This window comes from Ruditapes philippinarum, unplaced genomic scaffold (genome assembly GCF_026571515.1).
Source record: "Ruditapes philippinarum isolate M1 unplaced genomic scaffold, ASM2657151v2 ctg3001_1_1_1_1, whole genome shotgun sequence".
Lineage (NCBI taxonomy): Eukaryota > Metazoa > Mollusca > Bivalvia > Venerida > Veneridae > Ruditapes > Ruditapes philippinarum.
The window spans coordinates 70394-92607 of NW_026858206.1; the positions used below are offsets into that span (position 1 = coordinate 70394).

A 22214-nucleotide genomic window follows, 5' to 3' on the forward strand; every position below is an offset into this window, starting at 1 on the left:
TAAAAGTTATTATCTATTTGTGAACTGTGAACTAGCTATATCAGGTTGTGGTTAAATATGGACACGTACACATATATGTTATCTGTATACAACATATCTCAATGTACATGTACTCATTAAAGGGATCATATCTGCATTTAGATTTAAGCTGCCGTGTAACTTAATGATCTATGTAAAACCAGACGCTGCAGGTACATATAATTGGATAGTTTATAACACTAGATAAGGTAAGTTTTACATCAGTTTTACTTCACTTAATATAAAATTATTTTTATTACTCTTTACAGTTTTATTGAAGCGTTACATTGTTTGATGAATACATAGATCTACATAATTACACATAGAATGTTTCATCTTAAATCATTTGTTGTTGATGATGTTTATTTTCAAACGTCTATATACTCATGAAATACGTACACCAATTGAATGCTAATTAATGTTAAGTACTTACCGTTAAATAAAATCTTTGCGCTTTAAAGGAAAGATCACACATATTGAAGTTAAAAACACGGAACATACTGATATAAATGAACATAAAAGTGTAAATTATGTGATAAATAAGCTTGGCAAATAGGTAAACATATAAAAACATTGTGATATACAATTTTATAATTGATACGTTTAATAATTAAACAAGTATTATGCAATATATCAGAGACGATTATATTAAACATGTTCGTGACAAATGCATGGATTTTTTTAATCATATAATTTTTTTGTAAATATATACAGAATATACGGAATCTTTCATGATTTAGAGGTTTTTGACGCTAACGTGTTAATTTTACATTGACAAGTCATATTTTTCATCATGGTTTGAATCCCGCTAGTGATATATTACTATTTCCTGCTACATGCATTTATGTCTTAGGAGGTCAGTGGTCAGTTGCCTTTATCTACATTAAAAATGTTAGAAATGTGAGGCTATCCTTTATCATGGAACGATATTATTAAGCAAACTATAGCAATGTTGGTATATATAGTATACCATGCGTAAAATAAGTCTAAAACACTTTCTTTGAGATTTTTAAAATCTTATACAATCTATATATTCGTATGTCCAATTCAAAATAAAATAATAAATTCTACCGTATTTTTGATATCATTTTCAGCGCGCAAGGGGGTAAAGCTCGACCGTGTCTATGTATTATGCATTCATAAAAAACTACTTTTAAATGAAGAATCTTTTGGAAAAAAAACATTATGTTGTGTAAAGAAACAGGTTTTGAAAACATATTTCTCAAATGCCAAATACCGCTAAAATGCTATATCTTTTTATTTTTTGGCATCATTTTTATGACAATAATTTTTAGCAAGCAATGAAACTTGAACTTAAGGCCAAGGTCATATTATAGATATAAAGATCGCAATAATCTAAAATTGTCATGGAGTTTTCTCACAACATCTTTGTGTATCATATGATATCTTTTCTACTATTATGATTTTGCTTGTACTTATATATATATATATATATATATATATATATATATATATATATATATATATATATATATATATATATATATATATATATATATATATCAGCTTTTCACTTTACAAAAACATGTAATGTATCAAATAATTTACAAAACTGGTTAGTATTCAAAATTTCTAAATTTTCGTTTTTCCATATTGAATTCTGCTTAAGTCGGTGCTATAGGGCGTGGACGGTAACTTGTACTTTCCAGTACCGTCCATGAACAGGCTCAATCAAACCGAGCCTGCAACATTTTCAATTTTGCCGTATTGGGATTTTTTTAGGGATTCTGTTTTTTTCTCTATTATATCAATGCTGCTACTCTAGCTGTCAATCTAACTATGGAATGGAAAACACACATACAAATTGATACGCATGTGATTGTAATCTCTTTGTTGTAAAACTATTTTCCCTGTATTGATCATCGTCAAATCTTCAATAAATACAATTCAAGTACTTTGTTAAAACATGGTTATTTATTTCTACATTTATTTTCAATATTTTGAAATAATTATACGTATATGTGTTTATAAACATTTATTTATACTAATTTATTTATTTCGATTGTATTGGAAGTTTTAAGCTTATTGAAACAAACCAACCAACCAATCAACCAACCAACCAGTACTAAGCAAAGCGTGTAAAGTTTCTTGCTCTTGACGGGTTATTCACATATGTTCAACTGATATGAGAAAAATTCATTTCTTGACCGACAAACAAATTTTCTTTAGCCCAAAGTCCGACATATGTCATCTTTCAGAGGTTAAGGTGGTGAACAACCATGTGCCAGATATAGATCAAGTGAAAAAGAAAACAACTTTTTGTATGATCTAGGAGTGAACATGAATAGTATAATTTTTCTGAAAAACAGCATTCTATGATGAAAGAAGTCTTGTATCACAGGAAACCATGTGCTTTCTTCAGCGACTACCGATATTGAAAAAGCCAGACCTTGTCCCTATGAAATCGTACTTTATAGGCATCTTCCTTGAAGCAACAATCCTGAAGGAATCCATCTGGCATGTATGAAGAGGTGAGGCAGAACACAAGGCCCCAATCTCAAATGAAGCAGAATGAGGTTTCAGCTCGCTCACATACTCTCCAGCAACTTTTAAACATCTGATGGAAATATTCGTGGGCGACTTGCACCTTAGATACTATCTCATCTTTTATTTGAGATCCTAAGTTTTGCTTGTATGTGTTTTTAACATCAAAATCCTCTAAATGTTAGCTTTCTGAATGTGTGTTGTCTATCTCCGCCATGTGCTCAGTCAGTTTGGTATTTCCACAAACCCTTATACATTGTATAGACACCTGCTGTTACCAAATTATCCAAACCTACTTACGTCAGTTTCATGACTTTGTTGTCTTTTTTTATAGAAGGTATGGAGAGCCAATATACTTATGATTGAGTTACTAAAGAAACAAATAGTCTAGCTAGTAAGGGTACAAATGGGTCAAAGAAATGAGATGCTATTCCAGTTAAATCGGGATTTGGTGAAGCTAAAGACAAAGTTTTTGAAACATCTACATTATCTCATTCCCGGATTTAGCATATGCAAATTATGACCAGTTTTCCTGTTAAACACGACCTGCCTTTACAAAAATTAAGAGCGCATACATTTGATAATTACATACCATTCAGATGTCAAATCTTTCTAAAGCAAGTTATTCAGTTCAAAGATTGAAGGTTTGGCCTTTAAAATGGTCTGTGATGGAAAAGTTTCATGACAATATTTACATAAACAAATTTGTGGTGACAACTAATAACAACTCCTTAGCATACGTTAACGCTACAACAAAATCTTTATGCAGAAACAGAAGCCAGAAAGCAATAGATGACAGGCAGCTCTACACAATAAGTTAAAAAGCAAATAAACGCAATGTTAATGCAGATGTAACCTCAAAATGGTTAAAGCAATACGCAAAATTGAGAAAATAACAATCCCTAAAGAAAGCCCAACACGTCAAAATTGAAAATGTTACAGGCTAGGTTTGGTGCCTTCTGGGTTCCCTGCTTGAGTGTGTTGGGGTCTGCGTCCTGTGAACGTTGCCTTTACATTGTTGATCTTTATTCTTGTTTTTTTATTAAGCCTGTACATGGACAGCACTGTCAAATGCAGAATTCAACATTTAATCACGGTTATGGTGAAATTTAGAAACATCCGCAGATGTGTTCATACGGCGATTATCATAGCAGCAATACGTCTAGATGTTGAACTTTTATACCCTCTGTTAAATTGTGTTACCGCAAGAGGTATGACCTCTATAGCATCAGGGGCAGTGTTCTTAACATATTCCATTCCGTTTGAAAGGTTGAGAAAAGCTCAGATTCAGGATATGATAAGTGTCCAGGCCCATGAGATCATGAGAATTGGTTTCTGCTAAAATTTGCAAATATCACTTGCTATATATGATTTTCTGGTCCTCCTGGATCATTGATTCTAGCAATTTTAGGTGTTGAAAATTGAGTATTGTTCAAGCCGATGCTTAGGGGCGTGAGGGAGGTTGCACCTTTTCATTATCCCTCATTTACAGATGTACAGACTCATACAAACCGAGATGCAATTTCCGTGTTATTTTCTTGATTTTAGTGCTTCAGAGGGATCACTTTCTTTCAGATATTCCTACTGATGCCTGTCTGGATACCGATCTAGGAACGAAAGGTTTTATAACCCCACATGGTGCTTGAAAAAAAAACAATACCATCGATTAATGCATACCTATCGCGCAAGGAAACATGCAGCTTTGAATAAAGAGGCCTATGACAGAAATGCTAGGGTATCCAAGCTGGAATTGAATGAGAGAGTACTTGTCAAAGATGTTGAGGGCCTTAACAAACTGGTTGACCATTGGGAGTCAGTTCCGTTCATTGTCCAGGTTATCCAAAACACAAACATTCCAGTTTATTTGTTGCCTATTAGGAACCTTCTCAGTTACTTCCGTCTCCTCTTCATTACTTTGGTTGTATGTCCTGTCCTCCTAAAACACCTAAGCCTAAAAGGAAGCATTCAACAATTAGAAAAATCAACAGGAAGGTCTAACACACCTGCCAGCACGACAGAGACAACAAACTGAGTCCAACATTATTTCTTATCGTCGGTTCAACTGCATGTGTGTGTGGCGGCGTGGCCGAGTGGTGAACGCGTCGGACTAACAATTTAAGGATTGCTGACCGCGTGGGTTTAATCTCTGTCAGGTGCAAGCCGTTTATTTGTTGAGCAAGACATTTTACATTCATTGCTTAGTACTGGTTGGTTTCAGAAACGGATTCGAGAGTTTTTCAATAAGCTTATAGCTTCCAACACAATCGAACTAGATATATTTGTATAAACTAAACATGAAAATGCTGAAATTTGACTTTAGAACAAAGCCTATTTGCTTTCTACTTTATCCGTAGCTGAAAACAAGAATCAGTTATAATGGTCAGGGTCTAATTTTGATGTCAGGTTACGTGTTGCCAAAATATTTATCAGACAAGTGTTTCTGGATCTTTTCCTTGCTATATTCTAATTGATTGTTTTTATGTCCTGCTGTTTTTATTTGATTTGTTATGTACATTTAATGTGCATAAAATGCTTTATTTGCAGATAGACTCATTCGATATATTTGGTTATATTCATATTACATATTAAGTAGATATATTATTGAAAACAAATATGATAAAATGTAAAGTTACTGAATACTCAAGGTTACCGCATGGATGGGCATAGATGGGAACTTTAATAATCAATCAATGAAAACGGCCAGAGATAAATAAGCTGTATCAAATACTACTTACGGAAGCACATAGGACACATGCAGACATTTTTTTGATCATCGCATCATCAAGTTAATAAAAATGGAAAAAGAGATAACAAAAATGCAAACTGTTATCTAATGTCTTAGGAGGAAATATTGAGAAATAAAACGGACAACAATTAGCGTGCAGCCACGACATGATGAGCAAAGAAAGGAAACAAAAATATTACCTATTTCCTTGCAGTCATAAGATGACATATTTTTAAGTTAACTATTGGTCATATGATCAAAACAAAAGGCTTCTTGTAGCCATAGAACAAATAAAGTTAACCTGTTGTCTAGGGATAGCAAAAAAATATAAAAATAACCCGTTGCCACGAGGTAACTCAAATGTATACGAGAAAAATATATTTAAAGTGCATGAAGCTATATACCTGCTTTTAGAAGATTACATTTTTTTGGTTTTAATTTTGAAAAAAAAATCCCCTCCCCTCAAAAAAAGATAAAATATTAATAATAAATAGATAAATAAATATGACAGACACATGTTTGCACTTTTTGCTTACATGCGAATGGGGCATGCACAAAATTCTTGCTAAAAGGTAAAAAAATTATAATACTTTGTTCCGGGACATTTTACTCTGTTAATGTTCAATAAATATCAAAGACATGCTTTGTTATAACTTTTTTAGTATAAACCATAAGATAATGAAAACAGCAAAATTTTACCGCTGAGTTATCTAAAGATAGTTCATGATTTTTTAACTCCTGGCACGAGATGATACATGTCAACTATATGCCTCCGTAATATATTGAAACTAACTGGTAAATGATTTTATATGGTGTACCGGTGTACCATGCTGGGTTTTCATCATATTAACCCATTACTTCATGAGCATTTTGTGAAAAATGGCTGTTTTCATTGAAAAGTCTCCCGTTACAAGTTCAAATTGCTATAATACTATAAAAACTGCTTCAACACTAATCAAACTTGGCACAAATGTTGACTGGACCATTGCACTTGCAACAACATGCTCAGGCTTAAATTTTCTGTTACCATGGCAACGAGGGGACATCTCAAAATTGCCAAAAATCACTATTTTGCGTTGATTTTTTCCATCAAAATTGATTTCAAAGTGCTGCAATTTCTCAATGGATTGAGATAGAGTCAAATGCTTTTCAGCGTTGGTTAAACGTTACCTTATGATCAATCTGGGGTCATTTACAGCCTCTCCCAAGTCCAAAATTTTTCTTGGCGATGAGGGGGACTCCGCCCCCCTTCAAACCCCCCAAACAGAAGGGGGCACATCCCCCTTCTGGCAACCCCCTGATGTATCTTTTGGTTGGGGGGCCGCGCCGAAAAAGAGGTCACTTTTTTTAACAACATTTCTCAAACAAAAACAAGTGTTTGGGGCCTAAATAAGGCATTTTTTCATCATTTGAGACAACAAAAAGGGGGGGGGGGTGAAAAAGGCGTTAAAAGGCGTGTATATGAAGTAATGGGTTAACAGAAAATGATGAAAATACTTGAAATTACCCTAAATCGCGTTTTTTCATGTTTAAACATGGCATGTAATAAAAATTTGAAGAAAAATTGTTGTTTTGAAGATTTTTTGATTTTTTTCATTAACCCATTACTTCATGAGCATTTTGTGAAAAGAGACTGTTTTCATTGAAAAGTCTCACGTTACAAGTTCAAATTGCTATAATACTATAAAAACTGCTTCGACACTAATCAAACTTGGCACAAATGTTGACTGGACCATTGCCCTTGCAACAACATGCTCAGGCTTAAATTTTCTGTTACCATGGCAACGAGGGGACATCTCAAAATTGCCAAAAATCACTATTTTGCGTTGATTTTTTCCATCAAAATTGATTTCAAAGTGCTGCAATTTCTCAATGGATTGAGATAGAGTCAAATGCTTTTCAGCGTTGGTTAAACGTTACCTTATGATCAATCTGGGGTCATTTACAGCCTCTCCCAAGTCCAAAATTTTTCTTGGCGATGAGGGGGACTCCGCCCCCCTTCAAACCCCCAAACAGAAGGGGGCACATCCCCCTTCTGGCAACCCCCTGATGTATCTTTTGGTTGGGGGGCCGCGCCGAAAAAGAGGTCACTTTTTTTAACAACATTTCTCAAACAAAAACAAGTGTTTGGGGCCTAAATAAGGCATTTTTTCATCATTTGAGACAACAAAAAGGGGGGGGGGTGAAAAAGGCGTTAAAAGGCGTGTATATGAAGTAATGGGTTAACTGAAAATGATGAAAATACTTGAAATTACCCTAAATCGCGTTTTTTTCATGTTTAAACATGGCCTGTCATATAAATTTGAAGAAAAATTGTTGTTTTGTAGATTTTTTTATTTTTTTCATTAACCCATTACTTCATGAGCATTTTGTGAAAAATGGCTGTTTTCATTGAAAAGTCTCCCGTTACAAGTTCAAATTGCTATAATACTATAAAAACTGCTTCAACACTAATCAAACTTGGCACAAATGTTGACTGGACCATTGCACTTGCAACAACATGCTCAGGCTTAAATTTTCTGTTACCATGGCAACGAGGGGACATCTCAAAATTGCCAAAAATCACTATTTTGCGTTGATTTTTTCCATCAAAATTGATTTCAAAGTGCTGCAATTTCTCAATGGATTGAGATAGAGTCAAATGCTTTTCAGCGTTGGTTACACGTTACCTTATGATCAATCTGGGGTCATTTACAGCCTCTCACAAGTCCAAAATTTTCTTGGCGATGAGGGGGACTCCGCCCCCCTTCAAACCCCCCAAACAGAAGGGGGCACATCCCCCTTCTGGCAACCCCCTGATGTATCTTTTGGTTGGGGGGCCGCGCCGAAAAAGAGGTCACTTTTTTTAACAACATTTCTCAAACAAAATCAAGTGTTTGGGGCCTAAATAAGGCATTTTTTCATCATTTGAGACAACAAAAAGGGGGGGGGTGAAAAAGGCGTTAAAAGGCGTGTATATGAAGTAATGGGTTAACAGAAAATGATGAAAATACTTGAAATTACCCTAAATCGCGTTTTTTCATGTTTAAACATGGCCTGTCATATAAATTTGAAGAAAAATTGTTGTTTTGTAGATTTTTTTATTTTTTTCATTAACCCATTACTTCATGAGCATTTTGTGAAAATGGCTGTTTTCATTGAAAAGTCTCCCGTTACAAGTTCAAATTGCTATAATACTATAAAAAACTGCTTCAACACTAATCAAACTTGGCACAAATGTTGACTGGACCATTGCACTTGCAACAACATGCTCAGGCTTAAATTTTCTGTTACCATGGCAACGAGGGGACATCTCAAAATTGCCAAAAATCACTATTTTGCGTTGATTTTTTCCATCAAAATTGATTTCAAAGTGCTGCAATTTCTCAATGGATTGAGATAGAGTCAAATGCTTTTCAGCGTTGGTTAAACGTTACCTTATGATCAATCTGGGGTCATTTACAGCCTCTCCCAAGTCCAAAATTTTTCTTGGCGATGAGGGGGACTCCGCCCCCCTTCAAACCCCCCAAACAGAAGGGGGCACATTCCCCTTCTGGCAACCCCCTGATGTATCTTTTGGTTGGGGGCCGCGCCGAAAAAGAGGTCACTTTTTTTAACAACATTTCTCAAACAAAAACAAGTGTTTGGGGCCTAAATAAGGCATTTTTTCATCATTTGAGACAACAAAAAGGGGGGGGGGGTGAAAAAGGCGTTAAAAGGCGTGTATATGAAGTAATGGGTTAATGAATATACTTTGTGATCGATATTTGTTGTTGTTGTTGAATTTAATAAATTAAATTTTCTATTCATTTTAGTATCATCATCATCATCATCATCATCATTATTATTATTATTATTATTATTATTATTATTATTATTATTAGTATTATTAGTATTAATAATAATATCATAAAAGAGTGTGATTAAAATTTATAGGTGCGTACGTTTAAATTGTTTTATCATTAATCAGTACATGAATTATGGTTTACATATACATGGATAATATGCGATAAAGGATATAACGAAAGAAATGCAAGATAAATACTTACGTTCTATAGACCTTTTTAAGACGCGGTCCGTTGCTATGAAAAAAAATGACCGGAAGTAGTATTTTTTCGCGCATGCGCAATTTGCGTAGGGCAAAAAAGCCATGCCCTACATAGAAATGAAGTAGAAATTCATAGACAATTCCGAGTTTGTTTAAGGTAAAAATTAGAAAATCATATCAAATAGCTTTTAACAGAAACACAATTAAAAGATGCCTTCATAGCTTTGTGGCCAAGATTGCCAAAAAAGGCATGGAAAAGACGATTGTTTAAGAATCCCCCCTTACGATCACTGACCTGACATTGAGATTATTGATGTAAAAATATGTGGAAACATATATATTAGCAAATAGAGTAGTCAATTTAATTGTTGTTGAAAACGTCCATATTAAAAAAAATATTTTTAGATCATATATAACATTTTTGTATAAATTTTATTAACATTTAAAATCGAGGTTAAATATCATTCTGAAAAAAAAAGTCGGAACACGTGATCTAATGCATTTTTGTTTTCAGTTTAGCTAATTTTATCCTTTATCCAACTTGACTGAGATGCCAAACAGAAATTTTTTAAGTCACATAATATATTTAAATAATTTTTCAAACTCTTGTGAAGTTAAGATTGGTGGTGGAATAGTAGCTGGCAAATAACAACCGGTCACGTGTCAATCTGTTTGACACTTACCGCCTTGCCAATCCACTTTCAAAGGAATACCAATTGTGTAATATTATGTAATATATGGGTAATAAAATGTGATCTTTAACACCCTGCTGTTTTAATTTAAATTACTGATGAAAAAGTCACCTAATGATACCTTGAACAGAGGACTTTTGGTCGTTGAATTATAAGTCCCGCTAATTTTGTATATCTGTTATAAATATCAATTCACGTTTTAAGTACTTACCGCTTTAATTAATCACAAAATTTCTTTTTTATGGGTGACATAACTTGAAATCACGCCTTTTTAAGACTTTAAGTGCGCTCAATGTATGCTATCGTTATTGCGCTTTTGTCCTACGCAGAATGCGCATGCGCGAAAAATCGTACTGTAAAAAGGTCTATAGAGACTCTTTTTATCATCAGAGTTGGTACAGTTTTTGTATTTTCTGATCGCAGATCAGATAATACATAGCTAACATCCACGGTCTAACACAAAATTTCCTAACAACGCAAATTAGTTCTCACTCAAAACTGCTTAAAACCAGCAATTTAAAAGAAAGAACAATTTTTTGTTAGAATTGTCCAACAAATTACTACACCTTCAAACTTTTAAAGTAGCGTTGGCTTATAGAGTTGTCAATAAATGCACACTCACAAATTACGCGGATGAATATGATTTTAATCAATGAAAATGCTATTTTTAGCGATGTCGATTACCGAATACTACACAAATAAATCTAACTGCCGAGTAGTTGAATATATAGTTTCTACATGTTGGACTGTTTGGGCGAGAAGATTTTTGCTAAATTATTTACTTCAATTTTAAACAACAGGTTTACCCTGAACAAAATACCTCGAAATTACCCTAACCCGAAATGCAATGGAAATTCTAAATTTAGAATGACTTGATTTTATTCAGCTTGTGGCTATAAAACTTCTCCGTGGTGCAGGGGTAACGCGCTCGTTTAGTGTGTGAGCTGGAGTTCAAATCCCAGTCGAGTCAACATTTTTTTAATTCTTTTTTTTAGTGTCTTTGTTAAGGAAATAGCCACGTTATGCAAGGATAAAGTGTGGCTATCATTAAAAATTAACATAAATTATTTTTTGATGCAACTCTAGTTATGCAAAATTCCGTATGTATCAAACTCTGGTGCCCTGCAAGATGACTTATAGTACATAAAAATAAACTTATACAGGGAAACACATACAGATATACAGTACGATTTAGATTGCAGGGATCAGAAAATACCACTGAGCTTGCAGCCCTTTGATTAAACTAGAAAATATATAAGTACGTCATGTTAAAATGATCAATTGTACGAACTGTTTTGTTTGCTTTTATGTTTTTTGTGTTGGGTTTTTTTTGTTTGTTTTTTTGTTGTTGTTGTTGTTGTTTTTTCTCAAATAATGAATGAAATCAATTTTTTCTAGGCCATTGTCTACTTTAAAGGCATATATTCACTGGACAGTGATAAGCGTATAAGCTATGATATAATTATATAAACAAAGTGACATTACCATGTTGAACAGTAAAGGCCTTGAGCTTTTCTTTTGAATATGCCGATTTAAACGATTTCCTTTACGGTAGAGGGTATATAATATAATCTTCAGCTTTAAGTTACTGAAAAGAAGTAAGCGTTATGTTTAACAAAGTTCAAACTTTCGAAATCTTATTTGCAAAAGGGCAAAACCTTGCCTTTTGCAATACATACACAATATAAATACAAATATGACACATTGAATGTAAGACACGTAAATACAAAGTACATATTCCAACTCACCATGTATCAAAATTGATAAATAGATAGATAAATAAGTAAATAAATACATGCATGTCAAGGTGATAAAAATTAAGTATATAAATATAGCATTCATTTCTTAAATTCATTATTTAGAGTTCCACCAGCTGACTTGTAGCCCCTCCTATGAATATTTCATTGTTATGAAATATATCACGCTTCTGGCTTTCTTTATTTATATAGGAGAAAATCTCCGATAGTTTTAGAATTTGTCATAAAAGATAATTAACAAAAATCCTATTTAAATTGGTGTCAGGTGTGGGATTTGATATGTCAAGAAACTTGGCGCAATAAAACTAGCATTGAATTTCAAAATTGTATTGTTCAATGTCAGGACTTTTTACGTTCCAAGTATGTCCCATGTGGTGCCTGAAATGATGTTCACGAGAGAAATAACGTCATAAAAGAACGTCATATTGTTTGCAATATCACATCAAATGGTTAGATAGGCTGATCATTAACTGTCAAATGTATTCTTATTTAACAACGTTAGTTACCTCCTGCTGAAAGATTTTTTTCATGTTATCAGTGTTAAGCAACAGAACTCATTTTGTATTTTATACACATATTTATTCTTTTAGAAGCAGTTATATTTAATCTAAGTAAAAAATTAATGTAGACTTATTTTCTATTAAAGGTATGTTGGAATGGGTGTGGGACGAAGATCTTTGGTTCCCAGTAAATTCTACTGGACCAAGGTACGGATGGAAGGACTTGCAGAACCACCCAGGCTCGGGTATATACCATCCACAAGTTCATGATTTACACTGGTCATTTATACTTGGTATTGCCCTTCTTGGGATAAGATATATAAATAAAAAGTAAGCATATAGTTCTTATTGTTTTCTTATTCTACATGAATTTAGACTTGCCAAGATTTCAAGCTGTATGCATTTTATTATTATTATTTTCTTTTAATTTGCAGTGCTTGCATTAAAAGTTTTTCATGGAGGAAATATTGTTTAGTTGTCGTTTAATAACCATTAATTTGATGCAATGAAAGTCATTTTTTTAAATAAACAACTATAATCAACAATCTCAGATTGTCAAAGTAACATGAGCATAATGTCACTTTTATGCTTTTAAATATAGAATTTCGGGACGAACCATTATTACAATAATAAAATTTGAAATTCTGTTTTAGATAAACGAATATGAATAAACACTCAATTTTATGTTTATAAAAAATGTGGCGATCAATAAAAGTGCATTAATGTGAGCGGTATCTTTAGGATTAAAATATAACTAATAACGTTGTTTTTATCCAAATTCAATTACACGTGAACTGCTTTTCAACTCATCACAAATGCCGCAGAGTTTCCTTAAAGCGGCATACCTCGAGAAATGTAAAAATAATACAGTTTTAAAGAATCAAATTTAAGACGTTTATATAAAGAGTTTCATGCAAATTATGACTCGATCGTTCAATATCCTGTTTGTACCTGTTTGAATCTTCGCTTGTTGAAATGCAAAATTTTGTCAAAAATCTCATGCGTCGTTCTTTTATGGTTAAAAGGTTTAATAACATTTATCACGTCGTTTAACGATTAATTGATTTTATTACATGCTTTTCGGTGGTTTATAGAAATATATCAGTGATATAAAACTGGTAATTTTACTGTTTGAAACAGTGAAATTACCACTTTGATAATTTCACTGTTTTGAATTTAAGCCCCTTACGTTGTTTCAGTGAAATACCAGCGTGCACAGTACTGGGTACCAACTTAATGACGTGACATCGCAAATGACGTCATGTTGTATTGTTATTTGGCGCGCTTTTCATTCAGTATTAGGTTTAATAAATGTCTTTTTAAAACGTTTCTTTGCATATAATAAAGAGAAAATTTGTTTAGTTTAGTGTAAGATCGAAATATATTTCACCTTGTGAACACCAAAAGTTCATATTTCACTCGTGGCTGCGCCACTCGTGAAATATACCTTTTGGTGCTCACTCGGTGAAATATATTCCGATCTTACATTGAACTAAACAAATACCCTCTATATCTTACGGAATGTCAATTATTGTAAATGAGTGTCCGTCCGTCCGTGCAAGAAATGAAATAAACCAATAAAGACACTAAATTCATTTTGCGTTTTTCAGACTTTTTATTGAACCATTGGGGTATCACCTAGGCGTATCAAGGCGTAAACCACGCCCACTAACAGAAAACACCGTGCTAGAAACGGCTTATAAACAAAATAAAACGATAAGTCCGGATCTGATAAAAGTAAGTTACATAAGTCATGATATCAAAAATTTCAACTTTATATTTACTTGATCGTTACACATGTTTTGTCTGGAAAAAAATGCATACGGTTACGAAAGCAGCATTATGCAGACAAACGAATAGTGTAAAATATACAAACTGATTATTACGGAATCCTGATCATGCCGTCTATGATGCAGTAAGTCGGATTTAAAGGTTGAAAACACGGCAATGCGAAGTGACATATAATAGTGTCTGAAGTTGTAATTATAGCAACGCGAAGCGATATAGCAACAATGCGATACGACGCTCGACAGTGGTGGATGTTGGTAGTTTTCACTCTGGATTACGACACTAAGCCACATTGAATTTACCAGATCATTGTTCAAACTCCTGAGCAGGCTGTCAAGCAGTTTACCATCACTTTCGCAAGAAACTGAAACATTTGTACATACCAGAGCAGAGGTACAGTGCAAATGACCGTAGAAAGGATTTCATGATCAGTCACACGAAAATGACCTGCGCCGTCTGGGAATCGAACCCGGGTCGCCCGATTCGCAGTCCAACGTTCTACGAGCTAACCGGGCGGCTTCATCAAGATAATTGAATTATGTCGCGCTTTATAACACGACATTTTCAAATGACAGGGCGATATTTCTTTTGGCGAGCGCAATATCGCATTGTCGAGATGTCATTTCGCTGGACGTCTTCTTGAATGGCACATTCAGGATTCCGTAGCCTATCACTATATTTATAATAATCAGCTATAGTGGTAAACTATTGTTATGTAAATACATTGTTTCTAATGTAATTCAGAACCTTTCAAAGCAGACGGACATGTCAACGAGGAAGATAGATATATGGTTTCGTATCAGAAGACAAAAAGATACGCCATCTCCGATGAAGAAGTTTGAAGACAGCTGGTAATAGTCCCCTACTTACCCCCCTCCCCCTTTATCCCCACCCCTTTCACCCATCAACTGTACTAATATAAGCAATGATCTTATAAAGATGAGAGGCATATTCAAGGATACTAAAGCCAGTTAGTGAATTGAATTCATGTGTAAGATTTCAAAAACGTGACAGTTGATATGAGCATTTGCCATGAATAATAATTGTACAAACAGTAAAATAGTTTAATGTTTTACAGATTTCAATCTTTTTCCTTTAAATAAGATAGCATCATTGGCATTTTCCAAGTGTGGCTTTCATTTATTTATTTAGAGCTTTATTATTATTATTATTATCATCATCATCATCATCATCATCATCATCAACGTCATCACCATCAGCAGCAGCATCATTATCATCATTACCAGCAGCATCATCATCATCATTATCATCATCATTATCACCATCATCATTATCATCATTATCATCTTCACGATTTTTATCATTATAATTATCATTATTATTATTATTATTATTATTATTATTATTATTATTATTATTATTATTATTACACATTCAATTTCTTGTTTCATTTCAGTTGGCATTTCATATTTTACAGTACAGCTTTCCTATATGGACTATATGTTTTGTGGGACGTGAGTACCTTGAAATGATAACTCTTTAATAGTTGTAAGAACCATTTAACGTTTCTTTTATTTATAATTACCGAATTTTGCCCGTGTTAAAGCGACTCCCAATCTGATATAAAACCAGCTTCTAAGTGACGCTACATGTAAAACAAAAAACCTTGCCTTTTAGCGATTCCTATCTAATAAATAATGAATTTTTCTTCGAGTGCCATATCCATTGGCGTGCGGTGTACATTAACAAAATCTTTAAAGCTCGGTTATGCAGAGAGAGAAAAAAATACATAAATAACTGCATGAAATTAAATTTTTATGTTCTTGTTCTTTTTACCCCTGTTATAATGAGATGCAATGTACTGCTGTATATACTGCATATATACCTCATAATTGTATTATATGTGGTGCACTGATTGAAAAAAAATGATTTGATTTGAAACTATTTATACAATGACATAATTTGTTTCATGGAATTACCATACTTTAAGTTTAAAACAGTCCATTCGAAGTTTAAGGGACTTACAAAAATTGAGCTGCCAACAGTATGAAGCCTGGACAGACTGCACAGTAGCGCAGGCTTGCCTGGCTCTATACTGGTGGCAAAGGGTGACGACTTTCTGTTTCAGCAGGTTTGAGATTAAATTTACTTACATTTGTTTGTAATTCACTATTCGAAAACCAACTTTTACATAGGTGTCTAAGTTATTTTTATCAAGCAACTTGAAAGAAATGTTATTTATTTGTTTACGTATTAAATTCCACGTTTCTATTGTAACAATGTTATTTCTATATTACAGAAGCCTTGGTTTTGGTCAACTAAAGAATGCTGGTTAACATGGCCTTATTCAGTAAGTTTTGCTATACATATCTCATTGTCGATGATCATATAATTATCGTGATCATCACCATCATCATAATCATCAGCATAATCATCATCATTATCATCATAATCATCACCATCATCATCATAATCATCATCATCATCATAATCATCATCGTCATCATCATCTTCTTCATCATCATCATCATCATAATCATCATCATCATCAAAATTATCATATTATTATCATAATAGTATTATTATCGTAATTTTTAACGATTATGATGATGATGATGATGATGATGACATCGACGACAACAAAGATGATGGCGACGACGCCCAGGAAAATTATAATAGCATTAAAAATCTTAAAAGACGAATAATAATATCTGTCATTTTTAACGGTTCGGATCGAAATATCCGTCCCGAGGGTACCCCGCCCATCTGGCGTTATCAGGCTTGCCGATATATGTCAGATAATTTTTCTTGCATATTCTGCCATGTACTTTCATATTTAAAATGGTTTACCTCAATAAGATTTTTGGTTCATGTAAATTAATGTCATTTTTTTACATAACTATGTTCTTACAATAGCGTATGAATTTACAACTTAAATGTTTGTTTTATAAAATAATATCAATTAAACTTTTACAATTTCACTGTGAATTTTTATGTTTCGTCGCTTTAATTTTTTCAGCATGTATCAAATGATGTATTTTGGTATTATACTTTTGAGATGGCGTTTTACTGGTGCCTTATTCTCACGTTAATGAAGGACCATAGGAGAAAAGTATGGGTTTTTTTATTTTAATATATATTCTTGTATGAAGGCCACTTAAAGGTTCATCTAAGGTGCATGACAAAAATCACTTTTTAATCACATTATAACATAACTTTTGAGAATATTTAAATACATTTAGATTATCTAGTCATTTTCTTTTAAATCTTCAAATTGAAATAAAATTATAAAAAACAACAACCAAAATCAGCCACTACAAATCATACACGTGCTACGCCTGCTTCCTGTTTCGGGTCCAATTACCTAAGTCGCAACCGGAAGTGGTATAAACATTCAATGTCAAGACAAGAAAAATGATTTATTTTTCAGGATTTTGCAGAGTTTGTTATACATCACATAGCAACAATTGTTTTGCTGTATTTTTCATGGTTTATGAATTTTGTGAGAATTGGAACATTGGTTTTAGTAGCCCATGATGTTGCAGATCCGTGGTTGCTTGTAAGTTTTCAAATTTATTTTGATTTTTTAATAAATTCATTTGTGTATGCATTATAATGTTATGTAAGTAAAATATTTCATATAGTTTAAATACTCTTCCTCAGAAAATCATTTCACTTTAATTATATGTACACTGATGCAGATAAAATCGCAACTTTTCGGCCCTTTCCGTCAGTCTTCGGATATAGATAATAGCCGATGACGTTCCGATTGATGCAGATAGTTTTAAATAAAGTAAACAAGGTTAGCTTTTAAAAAAGCTAGTATCGACTCGCTTCGTAATTTTTTTCCAGGGGTGCGTTTAAATGTAAAAATGACAGTTCTGTTAGCTGAAGGTTTTTTTTTATAAAGAGATATCAAATGATATAGCATGATTCACTAGTGAAGTATGAAATATTGCTTTTTTATACGAACGAGTTTGTATTTTAACTCTTAACTGGCTAGAACCGTAAGAACTAAGCCCTAGGCCAGCCTACACATCCATGCAGTCTGGCCAGGCTCTATGCTGTTGGTAGCTTAATATTTTATATTTTAATATTGAAATCCCTTAAACTTTTAATGGACTATTCCAAATTCAAAGCAGTTTAAATTTCATCACACAAATATAGTAGTGAACATTATATATACTGTGTTGTTGTTTTTTTGTTACAGTTAGCTAAGATGTGTAAATACACCAAACGAAAACAGATAACTGAAGTAATCTTCGTCATTTTCATCGTGATATGGATTGTCTCCCGTCTAATATATTATCCATTTATGTAAGATGTTTTGCCTAATTGTAACCCAACTTAACTCAATTGATATATAAAAATAATTATGTGAAGCTTAATATTAATTTATTTTAAATGCACTTTTGCTAATTGTACAAGCTTTAGAGAGTAATTTTGCTAATTGTAGGGTAACCGTTAATGTTACGGGACCCGTTGTTGTTTTGCTAATTGACATTATATACTGATATATTATCCATTTATGTAAGATGTTTTGCTAATTGTAACCCTACTTAACTCAATTGATATATAAAAATAATTATTTCTTTGTGAGATTTTTTTTTTAATTTATTTTGATGACACTAGATTTTTTAGCCACAAACCTAGACGTGTGTTCTTATGTTAACAAATAGGTTGTGGTGAAATTCTTATTTGAATTTTACAGGTTCGGGTTATATAGGGATCCATTATGAACATCTTATACATGTATACATATGCCATATTTTTTTCTCTCATGCTATTATGTCCCTTATTTTGTTATTTCTCTTAAAACAAATGTACTATAATCCAGTGCGGAGCATTTGTTTATTATTATATCATTTTGTTCACTATCTACCATGAATTTTTTCCTTTTTTAAATCATTTTATGTTTTAAATGCTTGTGCTGATACTATATCGCAATAGCGAACATATATATTTGAGCCCCTCCCCAAATAAACAGTTAAAGCCCCAATTTCGTGGACAGTTCAACAATTTGCTTTGCTATTTATTCCTGGCATCATCAGCGGGTTTCATACATAACCTATTGCGTATCATTCAAAGGCGTCAGGAATATACGAAGGCTGACGACAATCGCTGTAAAACAAAAAGATAACGCTTTGCCCTAACTTGTTTTCACAGGCGTACCTCCATTGCGTTTACAGTTAGTCTTATTATTTGTTTTATGTAATGAAATTGTTCTATGAAACCATGCTGATTTCTTTATTGTACACTCATCAATGACATATGAAATATCTATGACTTATTTTAGGAAAATCTATTTTAAGCTTCTTTTCTTCTTCTTCAGAGTACTATATAGTAGCACCTTCGAGCCGTATTATGTAATAGAGAAGACGTTTTTTACACATTGGTTTTTCAACTTCTTCTTATATCTTTTAATGGTTCTGCATCTCATGTGGTCGTACAGTATAGCTAGAATAGCCATAAAGAAACTCAGACAAGGAGAGGTCAGACAGTATTAAATTCATTTAGCAAATCTATATTAAAATTTGGATAACAAAAAAGTCCATATGTGCACAGCATAATATTTTAATTAATTTTAAAATTTAACAAATTATCTTTTATTTCGATTTTAAAACCAGAAGAAAATTAAGTTACCTTAGAATATAAAAAGTCAAAGCGAGGAAGGCATATTGACCTTCACCGTCAGTGATTACAAAATTATTGTATAGAAATATTCGGGAGTAAATTATAACAGCCATGTTTTTAACGCATTTGTTAAAAGAAAAAAAAAACGTTAAACTGTTTTCACATGGATAAACCGAGTGAACAATCTACATCATTTCATATTGATATGTTACTAGTAATTGGACCACGTGATTTTCTTTTTTTATTTTCAGTTAGAAGATGTAAGAAGTGATTCGGACTCGGATTCGGATGATGAAGTGGAGTCAGATACTAACTGTGATATTAATGACAATGGTGTATCCAGATCAAATTATAGCCACAAAACAAATGCTTAAAGTCCCATTTATCCCAGAAATACTTTTAATTTTATCTCTCAAAAGCTTTTTATTGTTGTTGCACTGTTAAAGTTTCCAAAAAATTACTCTTTTTCTTCTGTTGCTTTTTTGGCATTTAGCTATAGTGAAGCTATAGTGATTTAGTAGTTTGTATGGAAGTCAAAATAGTACTTTGTTTACATTTTGCTATTTTTATGCCAAAGTATTTCACATTTGGCGCTACTTCCATAAGGTAAGAAGCATCTACTATGTTCTAAACACATTATTTGAACATTTACCCTTTGTTAAGAAGTAAAAATCTATTCATTTCTGAGGCATAATGTGTCTTTAATGTTTTTAACACAGAGTTATTACTTTTAAAGTGGTACACACCGAGCTGTAACAAAACAATGCAAATGCGTAGCTTAGTTAAACTTAAAATGAGATAAATCGATTAGCACAATTCTAAACAAAGGGAAATAATAAATTTAACGCTTCTGATTAAAGGGAAGTAATCAATTCTATACTGCCTATTTAAGGGAAGTAATTAATAGAATATCTTTTAATTAAGGGGATACAACTAGGTAGAGATTCCGGTAGTGGAAATCAATATATCAGTTAAATATTCAATCTGTATTTGAAGTACGATATTTCTATTTACTATTTTATAATTATTTTATTTGATCTAAAATCAAGATCTATAAATAAAATAAGTCAAAATCAGTAAACAAACCGAGAATAGTTCTGCGTAGCATCTACGGCAAAAGACTTTTGGTCCTTGTGATTTGTTGACTAATTCTTATATCACTTTTTTATTACCTCACTGATAATGTTCATTGATTACATATTTGCATTTTGAGTGTAGATTATTATAAATCAGACACTGTAATGAAATTATTATTATATTCAAATAATACACAGTTATTTCGGCCATCTGGACGTTTTCGGTCGTATTGGATTCTTTATTTTTGGTCCCATACTCATCTGTCTTGCGTAAGTTGTGTCTTTAACTTATTTAAAGTAAAATATATTTATTCTTTATGCTTTTGTTGTATTATTTAAATATGTACTTGCATGTTGTATACTGTAGAGTAGATGCATGTGTTTTCGTGCATTAACATTTGCAGTATCACAAGGTCGATTTTAAAGCCCGATCACCAAAGGAGTTCTTCAAACTTTAATGCACGAAAAGATGCATTATCACTATCTATGCATGGCAATAAATGTTTGATTATTCCATATTTTCCATATTTGTTATTTGTTTTTCGTTTTAAAGAATTGGTCTTGTTCTTATTCTGACGTGTCAGTGCATACAGCTGTTTTGTTCTAGGCCTGCTCCTCGTAGGGAAGGCATGAGGCAGGTTATGGTCAATTCATTTAAGTACAATGTACCAGGAATGATAGGTTCACCTGTCGTGACTAACTTGAGAGGATGGCGTTACAAAAGTCGTTTGGATATATTACATGTATTTTTTGCCTTAGCTTACTATGTTACCGATTTGATACATAATTGAGCCGCGCCATGACAAAACCAACATAACGGATTTGCGACCAGCATGGATCCAGACCAGCCTGCGCTTCCGCGCAGTCTGATCAGGATCCATGCTGTTCGCTTAGAGACCCTATAACAAGTAGAGAAACTGATAGCGAACAGCATGGATCCTGATCAGACTGCGCGGATGCGCAGGCTGGTCTGGATCCATGCTGGTCGCAAACGCATTACGTTGGTTTTGTCGTGACGCGGATCATATGTATGTGCTCATCAGTTCAAATAATCTTTTGCGTAATGATAAGTCATTTTGTTGTGGCGCAATATTTTCTAGACGGACAGGCAGATAGATTAAAGTATGCAGAGTCGAACAAGTGCAACCTTTAATTGGCATCTTTACAACGAGTAATGGAATATGATTATCAATCGCTGGTAGTTGATTCACAGCCGTTGTAAAATGTTCATTTATACCCTTTTAAAACTTCGAAAACGACGTAACGACACCTTTAAAAGAAGGAAATTAATGTTAAAGATGAAGATATTGTATAAATTTGATTCAAATATATCAACATTAAAATTTACAGATATGGTCGCCTATTATGGGATAATGATAATGAATACTGTGACAAAAGCAAATGACGAAGACGTAAAACTGTTGATGACAACGACGTTGTTATTACAGATCCTTTGTTGAAAAAAGTAAAATTGCTTCAGTGACAAAATCAAAGTGCTGAAAGCACTAGAAGCGACGGACGAAAATGGGAT

General features: G+C 33.0%; 1 protein-coding gene across 2 annotated transcripts; it reads left to right on the forward strand.

The window, feature by feature from the left end:
- Positions 1-45: 45 nt before the first annotated feature.
- LOC132752481 (ceramide synthase 5-like) lies at positions 46-21187 on the forward strand. Of its 2 annotated transcripts, none has more exons than XM_060742806.1 (11): positions 46-227; positions 12371-12554; positions 13835-13961; positions 14757-14863; positions 15430-15487; positions 16273-16323; positions 16993-17085; positions 17404-17532; positions 18184-18290; positions 19306-19465; positions 19859-21187. In XM_060742806.1, the coding sequence occupies exons 2-11, from the start codon at positions 12373-12375 to the stop codon at positions 19979-19981; spliced, it is 1137 nt and encodes a 378-aa protein (XP_060598789.1). In that variant the 5' UTR covers positions 46-227; positions 12371-12372; the 3' UTR covers positions 19982-21187. The 2 variants fall into 2 exon arrangements, with proteins under 2 accessions (XP_060598789.1, XP_060598790.1); XM_060742807.1 differs by lacking the exon at positions 46-227 and adding an exon at positions 465-574.
- Positions 21188-22214: the final 1027 nt, after the last annotated feature.

What these genes read in the sequence shown, in the direction of transcription:
- LOC132752481 (XM_060742806.1), top strand. Translation starts at nt 12,373, where the DNA reads ATGTTGGAATGGGTGTGGGACGAAGATCTTTGGTTCCCAGTAAATTCT. An exon ending in TGAAGGACCATAGGAGAAAA is followed by an intron (nt 17,086 to 17,403) that starts GTATGGGTTTTT and finishes TTTATTTTTCAG; the next exon opens with GATTTTGCAGAGTTTGTTAT. An exon ending in AGAAACTCAGACAAGGAGAG is followed by an intron (nt 19,466 to 19,858) that starts GTCAGACAGTAT and finishes TTTTATTTTCAG; the next exon opens with TTAGAAGATGTAAGAAGTGA.